The sequence below is a fragment of the Labeo rohita genome, chromosome 4, assembly GCF_022985175.1.
Source record: "Labeo rohita strain BAU-BD-2019 chromosome 4, IGBB_LRoh.1.0, whole genome shotgun sequence".
Lineage (NCBI taxonomy): Eukaryota > Metazoa > Chordata > Actinopteri > Cypriniformes > Cyprinidae > Labeo > Labeo rohita.
This window is the reverse complement of record NC_066872.1, coordinates 15,930,675-15,942,479: the sequence shown is the minus strand read 5'-3', so window position 1 is coordinate 15,942,479 and position 11,805 is coordinate 15,930,675. Positions and strand designations below refer to the sequence as shown.

General features: G+C 46.5%; 1 protein-coding gene across 2 annotated transcripts; it reads right to left on the bottom strand.

Moving 5' to 3' along the window:
- Positions 1–5,298: 5,298 nt before the first annotated feature.
- On the bottom strand, positions 5,299–11,411 carry LOC127163685 (uncharacterized). 2 transcript variants are annotated; one of them, XM_051107007.1, is made up of 2 exons: positions 11,230–11,411; positions 5,299–8,266 (listed from the first exon to the last, which is right to left on the bottom strand). In XM_051107007.1, exon 2 carries the CDS (start codon positions 8,243–8,245, stop codon positions 5,567–5,569), a length of 2,679 nt encoding a protein of 892 aa, XP_050962964.1. In that variant the 5' UTR covers positions 8,246–8,266; positions 11,230–11,411; the 3' UTR covers positions 5,299–5,566. The 2 variants fall into 2 exon arrangements, with proteins under 2 accessions (XP_050962964.1, XP_050962965.1); XM_051107008.1 differs by having other exon boundaries at positions 11,246–11,411.
- Between the last annotated feature and the right edge of the window lie 394 nt (positions 11,412–11,805).

The following is an 11,805-nucleotide window of genomic DNA, read 5'->3' as shown; positions in this document are numbered from 1 at the left end:
AGGTACAGTTACATTTCCTGAGTCAAGTCAAGTTTCCAAGTCTACCCAAGTTGCAGCTGTATTTCCTGAGTCAAGTCAAGTTGCAACTGTGTTTCCTGAGTCAAGTCAAGTTTCTGAGTCAAGTCAAGTTGCAGCTGTGTTTCCTGAGTCAAGTCAAGTTTCCGAGTCAAGTCAAGTTGCAGCTGTATTTCCTGAGTCAAGTCAAGTTTGCAAGTCAAGTCAAGGTACAGCTGCATTTCCCGAGTCAAGTCAAGTTTCCAAGTCAAGTCAAGTTACGGCTGCTGTTCCAGTGTCAAGTCAAGCTACGGTCCTTGTTCCTGTGTCAAGTCAAGTTAGAGCTATCACTCCCATCTCAAGTCAAGGAACAGCCATCTTTCCTAAGCCAAGCACTGTCAAGATGGCTGCCACGCCAGAGCCACTGCACAAGATGGCTGCCACGCCAGAGCCACTGCACAAGATGGCCACTGTCTCCAAGCCACTCCACAAGATGGCCACCATTCCTGAACCTGTGGTCAGCACCCGGACGCCACCTGTGGTCATGATGGCCCAGTAGTTCGCTACTGATCTTCACGAGCCAAGTCAAGCCACAGCTGATCTCCACGAGCCTAGTCAAGTCACAGTTGATGTTCACAAGCCAAGTCAGGCCTCAGCCAGTCACCACGAACCAGGTCAAGTCACCGTTGATCCTCATAGCCCAAGTCAAATCATCGCTGGACTTCACGTGTCAGGTCAAGTCACAGCAGCACGTATTGAGCCAAGTCAAGGTATTGCTGTTATTTCAGAGTCAAGTCACGTCCTGCCTGACGGCCCAGAGCCTCACCATGTCTCGTCTGACCACCCAGAATCAAGTCACGTCTCGTCTGACCGCCCAGAGTCCAGTCACGTCTCGTCTGACCGCCCAGAGTCAAGTCACGTCTCGTCTGACCGCCCAGAGTCAAGTCACGTCTCGTCTGACCGCCCAGAGTCAAGTCACATTATGTCGGCCAGTGTGATGGCGATCACCATTCTCAGTATGTGGGCCGCACACTACACTCCGAAGGTCACGTCTGTTCACAAGTCCGCCCCGGAGGTCACGTCTGTTCACGAGTCCGCCCCTGAGATCACATCAGATCTCAAGCCTGCTCCAGAGCTCCCGTCTGGTCTCAAGCCTGCTCCGGAGCTCCCGTCTGGTCTCAAGCCTGCTCCAGAGCTCCCGTCTGGTCTCACATCTGCTCCAGAGGTCCCGTCTGGTCTCAAGTCTGCTCCAGAGGTCCCGTCTGGTCTCAAGTCTGCTCCAGAGGCCCCGTCTGACCACGAGTCAGCTCCAGAGGCCTTCCCTGTCAGAGAAGCCGTGCCAATGCCTCCTGAGGTGTCAGCTTCGGCTGTAGATCCTCCTAGGGAGGCGGCGTTATCCTTTGGTCTCTCTGCTTCTCCTCTTATTCTGTCTGCCTCCTCTGTCCCTGTTCTCCCCAGGTCCCTGTCCATTATGCGGGTTCCTGTTCAGCCCTCGAGGGCCCTGGCGCCTCCTGTTCCGCCCTGGAGGGCGTCGGCGCCTCCTGCTCTGCCTCCGGTTCCGTCCTGGAAGGTCCCGGTGCCTCCTGCTCTGCCCTGGAGGGCTCCTGTCCCTCCTGCTCTTCTGTTTGTCTCCTCTATCCCTGCTCTACCCAGGTCCCAGCCCATGACGCAAGTCCCTGCTCTGCCCTGGAGGGCCCCGGCGCCTCCTGTTCCGCCCCGGGAAGGCTCCCGCGCCTTCTGCTCCGCCTCCGCCCTGGAGGGCTCCCGCGCCTCCTGCTCCGCCTCCACCCTGGAGGGCTCCTACTCCGCCTCCGGCTCTGCCCTGGAGGGCTCCTGCTCTGGCTCCGCCCTGGAGGGCTCCTGCTCTGTCGGTCCTGCCTCAATCACTGGGCCCCCCACATGGACCTGGCCCTCCAGCCCTCGCCCTGTCTCGCTCCCACCCCACCGCTCCCCTGGACTGTTGTTCCCTTCGAGCGTCTGGAAGCCGCTCCTTGGGGGGGGGGCTATGTCACGAATCTGGCCGGTGTCCCGTTGTCCGCTCACCACCAGATGTCACTCTCACCTCACCTACACACTCTGACTGTTGCACCACACTCCAGACTGCATCTCCCATCCTCCACCGCACTGATTGCGTCAGCCCCCGTGACCAATCAGGCGTTCTATAAAGCCCCGGTCCTTCCCAGTGCACTTCACGGATTATTGTATTGTTGTATTCTTAGTATTTTCCTAGTTTCCTGTTCCGAGTTCCTAGTCCCCAGTGTTTTGTCTTTCCCGCCTGGTTTTCTCATTTTGACTGTCTAGCCGCCTGCCTTTTGGACTATCGCTCTGGTTTATTGGATTATTCTCTTCGACTGCCTGTGATATATCTGTCTGCTCCTGTCTCGACCCTGCCTGTACGACTATGTCTTTGTCTCGCCCATGTAATAAAAGCTCGCGTATGGATCCACTCGCCTCTCGTCTCGTTCATCCGGTTACAAGAAGTGAGTATATATATATACACTACCGTTCAAAAGTTTGGGGTCAGTAAGACTTGTAATAGTCTTTAAAGAAGTCTCTTATGCTCATCAAGGTTGCATTTATTTGATAAAAAAATATAGAAAAAAAAACAGTCATTCAAAATGTTTTTATCAATATCAATATAAAATAATGTTTTTTATTTTAACATACTTTAAAATAGAATTTATTCCTGTGATGAAAAGCTGAATTTTTATCAGCTGTTACTCCAGTCTTAAGTGTCACATGATCCTTCAGAAATCATTCTAATATGTGGATTTATTATTAGAATGATCAATGTTGGATAATATCAACAGTTGTGCTGCCAAATATTTTTTGGAACCTGTGATTTTTTTTTCAGGATTCTTTCATGAATAACAAGTATAAAAAATACAGTGTTTATTCAAAATATAAATATTTTATAACAATGTAAATTATTTATTATTAACTTTTAATAAACTTTTAATTATTAACTTAATACATCCTTGGTGAATAAAAGTATTAATTTCTTAAAAAAAAAAAAAAAAAAAAAGAAACAATAAAAATGTACTGACCCCAAACTTTTGAACGGTAGTGTATATATATATATATATATATATATAGTTTTTTTATGAATTTTTGCAATCGCCTTTCCTAATAATGTGCTAGTTAGCAAGTTTAGCGGCTAAATGCGTCTAAAGTAAACATACGCGTCTATCCACAGAGAGAAGAGAGGGGCAGGGCGAGCAGAGCTCATTTGCATTTAAGGCAGCCTCAACCAGAATGATGAGTTGATTTTGGCAAGGTAAAAAGGGTGTTCTTTTACACAACCATTAAGATTACATTTCTTTCACAAAGCAAATGAAGTTCATGCAGGAGCCATTTAGTTTTTTTTTCTGTTGATGCTAGATGCCAATAGAAGCTGCTTCAGGATAATAAAATGATCTGAACATTTCAAATAATTTCCTCAGAAATTGGATGATGGTGTTGACATATCATGGTTGTGACACAGGAAATATTAACAGTAGTATTTAAAATATTACAAATCTATAGAACTTACCAGAACCTGTCTGACACTGATGTACACTGCAGAGGTGGAATCAGGTATTTCCTGATTTTATTACATTTTAACAAATGTCTGAAGTTGAGAAAAACTGGGGACACAACTTTGAAACCTTATGGAAAAACCTTGCTTTGATTTGAGATATTATTAAGTGTCACTTTTGATAAAACAAACTCTTTTTCATCATTTAAAATGGTTTAAAATATTAATGAATGTTTGAACCCATCTCTGTGGACACTGTTTTTGATGTAGTGAGAAGACATTAAGTGTCATAGATGTGATATAATAATAACAATAAAATGTTATTAATGGTGCATATTTTTGTTAAATACATTCTATTATTAATCCCTCATAAAATTTACAGTTGAAAATATTTTCATTTTTAAACCTAATAGCAGTTACAATTGCAGTTACAAATGTGTCAAGAATCAGTGGTAGATGTAGGCTAGTTAGATTCAGTGTTTAGATGCGCTGTCTGAGGACATCTGCTGGTTAAAGTCATGTAACTGCAACAAGAACAACAAAAACTGAAACTGATAGAGAAGTATGAATTTAAAAAAAAAAAAGTCAACAAATAATGAAACTCTAAGCAGAGTGATGGATTCTCCAGCTCCTCGCATAAGCATTATGGGACCCCCCATAACACCCAAAAAATATACTTTGAAGGGGGGTCCCCTGGTTTTTCAGTAAAACTATAATTCTTCAAACATGAAACTAGTGAAAATAAAAAACTTAAATGAAACGATTTGATTGCGGTATTAAATTTAGACTTGCTCACGTTACATCATATTTTATTTTTGCGCGTTTTACAGTGTTGCTCATTACAACCAATCACACAGGACTTAATGTTTAGAATGCAGTGGCCAATCACAGGCGTCAGAATAGTCAGCTAAAACCCTGAGTCAACCATTGAGAATTTTTAACGGAAGTATATTATAGACTTTTCATTAAGACCCTAAAGAATCATATTAACTTGTGGAAAATGGGCATCTGATCACCCCTTTAAATTACTGTATGTAAAAAAAATCAGCTATACATTTATCATTATTAAATTCACTTTAAAAAGTGCTTTTTTAATCATTTCATACACTGTGTTTATACAAAAACAGTGAGATGAACTGTGAGAATATATGGTAATATGAAAAGTCATGCTGTAATCAATTTTTAAAAAAGTTATACCTGAGATCAGGCCACGTATCTCCACTGTTAAACCTTACTGGTGGATCCATAGACTCAACACTCCTTAAAGACACACAGCTGGACTCTGCTTCTGATCTCTTCTGATGAACTGAGCTAAAATAAAATAAATTTAGTCCTTTATGACAACAGTCAACTTAATATGAATTTTTCAAGAAGTATTTTTAATTTTTAATTTTAATTATTTTATCCATGATGATCTGAACAGTTTGATCTCCACCAGAGACTCTAGATGAAAGAGACAAACAATCACAAAAACTAAGCGTTTACAGACCGCTTTATTTTGGTAGCAAGTTATTTTCCGTAAAAAAGCAACTACTAAAATTACCCGATCAGCATAATACACTGTGTGCAGAATTATTAGGCATGTTGATATTCTGGTCATATTTTTTTTCCAAACACATTTTACCAATTCCAAACCACATCAGTCTTAGTAACTACTGTTAATTTTGTATTTAATCATTTATATGTGATGTATAATTGTCCGTGAAGGCTGGAAGTGAAAAACTCCTTATATTTGTCACGGTCGTGTGCAGGAGCGAAGATCCAGAGAGATGCCAGGAACACGGGAATATAACAAAACACTTTATTAAAGAAAGGTGACAAAGTCCAGCAAAAACAAACATAAATCCACGGAACAGGGAAAAACACGAAGTAACAACAAGACAAAACAGAACACAATCCTGACATTACCCCCCCTTCCCCTAAGGCGCGACTCGCGCCGTAACTATACACAAATGGGTGGGAGGGTGGGCGCCCTGGAGGCTGTGCCAGGCGGACACGGGGGAAGCAGGGTGGTGCCTCCAGGGTGGGTCCAGGGACCATGGCGGGTCTGGGAGTTCAGGGAGCCATGGCCAAGGGTATAGTCCAGGCGGCCATGGTGGGTCTGGGAGTTCCGGGAGCCATGGCCAAGGGTATAGTCCAGGCGGCCATGGATAATCCAGGGAGTAGTACCCCCCCCAAAAACTCCTTGGGGGAAATTAGGGTTCTACCAGCCCTAGGGAGCGCTGGATAAGGTGCTGGCTCAGGAGGGCGCGCGGGAGGGCGCGCCGACGGGGGAGCCGACTCAGGAGGGCGCGCAGGAGGGCGCGCAGACGGAGGAGCCGACTCAGGAGGGCGCGCAGGAGGGCGCGCTGACGGAGGAGCCGACTCAGGAGGGCGCGCAGGAGGGCGCGCTGACGGAGGAGCCGACTCAGGAGGGCGTGCTGACGGAAGAGCCGACTCAGGAGGGCGCGCAGGAGGGCGCGCTGACGGAGGAGCCGACTCAGGAGGGCGCGCAGGAGGGCGCGCTGACGGAGGAGCCGACTCAGGAGGGCGCGCAGGAGGGCGCGCTGACGGAGGAGCCGACTCAGGAGGGCGCGCAGGAGGGCGCGCAGGAGGGCGCGCTGACGGAGGAGCCGACTCAGGAGGGCGCGCTGACTCAGGAGGGCGCGCTGGAGGAGGAGCCGACTGTGGAGGGCGCGCAGGAGGGCGCGCTGGAGGAGAAGCCGACTCTGGAGGACGCGCTGGAGGAGGAGCCGACTCTGGAGGGCGCGCTGGAGGGCGCGCTAGAGGAGGAGCCGACTCTGGAGGGCGCGCAGGAGGAGGAGCCGACTCTGGAGGGCACGCAGGAGGGCGCTCTGGAGGAGGAGCCGACTCTGGAGGGCGCGCTGGAGGAGGAGCCGACTCTGGAGGGCGAGCTGGACAGGGCTCCGGCTCAGGAGGGCGCGCTGGACAGGGCTCTGGTTCAGGAGCCTTCCAGGGCAACTGCGTCAAGGCTTGGGACCTGGGGAGAGCAGGGATAGAGAAGGTGGACAGAAGAAAGGGAGAAGCAGAGAGTCTGTGGGGGAGCGCTGCCTCCGAAGGAGGATCCACAGCAGAAGCAGACACCTCAGGAGGCATTGGCACAGCTTCACCAACTGACAGGAGCCCTGGAGCTGACTTGAGACCAGACAGGAACTCTGGAGCAGGCCTGAGACCAGGCGGGAGCTGGAGCGGAGCAGGAAACCGTCTCCTGGCCTGGGACCTGGGGAAAGCAGAGATAGAGGAGGCAGACAGAATAGGGGGAGAAGCAGAAAGGTTGTTGAGGGACGCCGCCTCCATTGGAGGATCTACAGCCGTGGCTGACACCTCTGGAGGCATTGGCGCAGCTTCCCCGACCGAGGGTGGTCCCAGAGCGGGCTTGTGATCAGACGAGCGCTCTGGAGCAGGGTGGTGACCAGATGCGACCTCAGAAACTGACGTATGAACAGACATGGCCTCAGGGGCACAGTGTGCAGCCCATACACACCAGATAGCAACTGCCATCAAAGGAAGAGCCGCAGCGGGTGGTTGTGGTGGGTCCAATACGCTGGCTGTCATGTTAGGTCGTGACCTTGGGATGTCGGATGGGCTGTGACTAGACACTGGGCCGTTGGACAGGACGTGACTCAACCCTGGGCCATCGGACGAGGCATGCCTAGGCTTGGAGTGGTTAGACGAGATGTGACTAGGCTCTGGGTGGTCAGATGAGGCGTAACCTGGCTCAAGTGAAACAGCTGTGACTTGACTTGGCTCTGAAGGGATAGCTGTAACTTGGCTTGATTCATGGAGATCAACAGCTGTACCTTGGCTTGACTCATGGAGAACAGCAGCTGTGTCTAGACGTGACTCAGTTGCTTGACGTGACTCAGTTGCCTGACGTGACTCAGTTGCCTGACGTGGTTGTGCAGCAGTGGCCGTGACGTGACGGATCGCCTTTTTTGCTCCCCATACAGCCATTAGGGGTGAGTCCAGCACGTGGGCCATCTTATGAACTGGTTCTGTGAAGGCGGCCATCTTGTGAACTGGCTCTGTGAAGGCGGCCATCTTACGTGCAGACTCTGGCGTGGCGGCAGACATCTTGCGTGCAGACTCTGGCGTGGCGGCAGCCATCTTGCGTGCAGACTCTGGCGTGGCGGCAGCCATCTTGCGTGCCGACTCTGGCGTGGCGGCAGCCATCTTGCGTGCCATGGGCGGTGTCCGAGTGCTCGCCGCGGGTTCCATGGTGCAAGCAGGGGTGGACACTCGGATCGTCGCTGCCCATGCTGACATTAGCGGGGGGTCCAGCACACTGGCCACCACGGTTGGCCATGACCTTGGAGGGCTGGCCGCGATCTCCGGACTGACGATGAGAGAGGAGGGAGTATGAACAGGAGGAAGCGCAGGAAGACCAGAGGGAGTGGACCGGTTGGGACGGCATGTGGAGGAAGCCGGTTGATGGTGGGCTGGAGCGGCAACGTGTTCTCTAATGGGGGAAAGATTGGAATCTTTCACATCCACGTAAAAATCGGAATGACAGAGGGTGAGGACCTGGTTGATAAATTCAGCAACCGGTTTATAGCGATCCTCATAGGGTATGGAACTGAGCAACTGGGAATCATTTAGCCCCATTAGAAAACACGTATTAACCATGGCATCGCTCCAACTCACCAGATGACAAACATCCAAGAATTCCTCCACATAACGTTCCACCGGCCTCATCCCCCGCCGAATACTCATAATCCTCCTCTCGGCATCCATGTTGTAATGTGGTCGGTCGAACTGTCACGGTCGTGTGCAGGAGCGAAGATCCAGAGAGATGCCAGGAACACGGGAATATAACAAAACACTTTATTAAAGAAAGGTGACAAAGTCCAGCAAAAACAAACATAAATCCACGGAACAGGGAAAAACACGAAGTAACAACAAGACAAAACAGAACACAATCCTGACAATATTCAGGTGTGCAGGATTATTAGGCATGTTTTCGTTTTGGGAGTTCATGTTTAGTCTCTTATCCTGAAAAGTCTGACTTGCAGAGATGGACTAAAATGAACTCCCTAAACTTACTGCCAGATTTTAGAAGATAAATTCTTGAATCAGAGGTACAAGAGGATGTGATGCTTGTCCTTCAAGAGTCACTCTCAACTTCTCTGTCTCTAAAGCATATAAAAAAACTGTCTTCATGTATTTCACAAGACGTCAGCTTGTTATTCTTATTAAGTCAGGGGCATTTTTTAGGATTTTTTACCAAGCAAAGTCTCTGAGAACCTGACACATTGTACTTCTGAAGACTCCAGGTAGGTTGCAGTTCTGGAAAATGGTGGCGCTGGAGAACTGGAAACGGTTCCTGATGGTGTCACACCTAATTCTTCACCTTAATTCCTAATTCTTTTGCAGTTAACATGCATCTTTTCTTCTCCACCTGTTTTTTCTGACCATGCAGACTCAACAAGCATTTCTGTGTCCAATGGTCAAGCCTTAACTCTGCAAATTCTTGTAATGCATTAGTATTGCATTCTTCTCATGGGCATTTAATAATTTGGACTTTTCAGTCTGGGTTAAATATCTTTTTTGGCTCATTTTAGCTGTAAACGAAAACAAGCCTAATAATTCTGCACACCTGAATATAAGGAGTTTTTCACTTCCAGCCTTCACGGACAATTATATATCACATATAAATGATTAAACACAAAATTAACAGTAGTTATTAAGACTGATGTGGTTTGGAATTGGTAAAATGTGTTTGGAAAAAAAATATGACCAGAATATCAACATGCCTAATAATTCTGCACTCAGTGACCGCAGTAAAGATAGTTTGCGGTTTGATATTCGGATTTCTTTTGGCTATAAATACACAACGCGCTGTCATAAACATGCAAATAATCCCGAATGTGGTTCTCCATGATTTGTGAATTCTGGTGATGATGTGCCTTTTGGCCGAAATTTTATTTTATTTTTTCGACTCTTAATTTTATAATGCTTATAGCCCCGAAAGTTGGAAACTTAGCAGACTGAAACCAGTGTCATGTGAACCAGCTTGATCTGTGAATTTTTTCACAGCAAAGCTCTTGTCCGTAACCCCCTTGGTAAGTCCGCTATAGTAAGGAATGTGAAAAATATGCGCTCTTCATGTTTAACGTATTTTGCCATTAAACACGCAGACTGCTCGAATACAAAAACATTGTTTTTAAGTCAAACTCGATTTGTGAAAACTTTCACAATCGCTATTTATTGCGTAACAGTGTTCCTAATGCTCTGCTCTCTTTTTCTTCTATCAGTACTGGTCAGCTGACCCTTCCCTGAGTCACTAACATCACTATTCTGATCTGTGAAAACTTTCACAGTTCAGTACTGGTCAGCTGACCCTTCCCTGAGTCATATTATTCACTATTCTGATCTGTGAAAACTTTCACAGTTCAGTACTGGTCAGCTGACCCTTCCCTGAGTCACTAACATCACTATTCTGATCTGTGAAAACTTTCACAGTTCAGTTCTGGTCAGCTGACCCTTCCCTGAGTCATATTATTCACTATTCTGATCTGTGAAAACTTTCACAGTTCAGTACTGGTCAGCTGACCCTTCCCTGAGTCACTAACATCACTATTCTGATCTGTGAAAATATTCACAGGTCAGTACTGGTCAGCTGGCCCTTTCCTGAGTCATATTAATCACTATTCTGATCTGTGAAAACTTTCACAGTTCAGTACTGGTCAGCTGACCTTTCTGTGGGTCATGTAAATCACTATTCTAATCTGTGAAAATTTTCACAGTTCAGTACTGGTCAGCTGACCCTTCCTTGAGTCATATAAATCACTATTCTGATCTGTGAAAACTTTCACAATTCAGTACTGGTCAGCTGACCCTTCTGTGAGTCACTAACATCACTATTCTGATCTGTGAAAACTTTCACAGTTCAGTACTGGTCAGCTGACCCTTCCTTGAGTCATATAAATCACTATTCTGATCTGTGAAAACTTTCACAGTTCAGTACTGGTCAGCTGACCCTTCCCTGAGTCACTAACATCACTAACAGTATTTGAGCAGTCTGCGTGTTTAATGGCAAAATACGTTAAACATGAAGAGCGCATATTTTTCACATTCCTTACTATAGCGGACTTACCAAGGGGGTTACGGACAAGAGCTTTGCTGTGAAAAAATTCACAGATCAAGCTGGTTCACATGACACTGGTTTCAGTCTGCTAAGTTTCCAACTTTCGGGGCTATAAGCATTATAAAATTAAGAGTCGAAAAAATAAAATAAAATTTCGGCCAAAAGGCACATCATCACCAGAATTCACAAATCATGGAGAACCACATTCGGGATTATTTGCATGTTTATGACAGCGCGTTGTGTATTTATAGCCAAAAGAAATCCGAATATCAAACCGCAAACTATCTTTACTGCGGTCACACACCGTGTAAAGCTATGTCCGTTTTATTTCAGGAGGAGCTGGCAGCACACACAACTCACAGACAACTTCAGCATTTGAGCAGATTTTAAATGAGTGTGCTTCTTTAACGGGAAACAACAATAATAAAGTGTAAGTTTACATTAATAAAACATCAGTGAAACAACAATCTGCCTTTCGGATATCACATATGTTAAGTCTATACAGTGAATATATAACAGGATTAGCTATTAGCTTACAGAGACATGTTACAGCGCACGAAATCTTTAAAAACACTCCACAATTCACTCTTAACAGTGTAAACACACAGTACACGGAGAGAAGATATCTTACTATATTGTGTACGCACACATGCGATTATTCAACCAAAGCACTGCGCGCTGTTATTGTCGCCGTTAGGTCTGTCTTGCGCCAGTAATAACAACAACAGCGCACTTCATGCGAACTTTCGGTTTTATATCTTACAATGGCCGCTGCTCGCTCGTGTCCCTTATGTCCAGCAGACCCTATGTGAACTCCATGCTCACACCGCAAGACTGCGAGCTACGCAGCAGCTGATTACCGGACAGTCAAAACAGCATTACGTCACGAAATGGTGGACTCAGAGGAAGAGTGTGAGGGGTTTAGAGCACCATTTGGGACAGAGTCAGCTTCTGGGTCTTTTACAAGCCCTGGTCCTCCCTAGCTATAGGTCAGTGACTGAATAATTACACAATGCATTAAACTATTGCACAGATTACTCCATAAACATTCAAAACTGGCCATCAGTACAGCTGCTCACTGTAAGTTGACTGTATATATATATATATATGTAGTTCAGCTACATGTGAGTGATGTTTACTAGTGTACTGCTGATGAACTTAAGTGAATTCTGTTTTACCTTATTACTTCTTTAAAGTTGCAAACTAT

What these genes read in the sequence shown, in the direction of transcription:
- LOC127163685 (XM_051107007.1), bottom strand. Translation starts at nt 8,245, where the DNA reads ATGGATGCCGAGAGGAGGATTATGAGTATTCGGCGGGGGATGAGGCCG.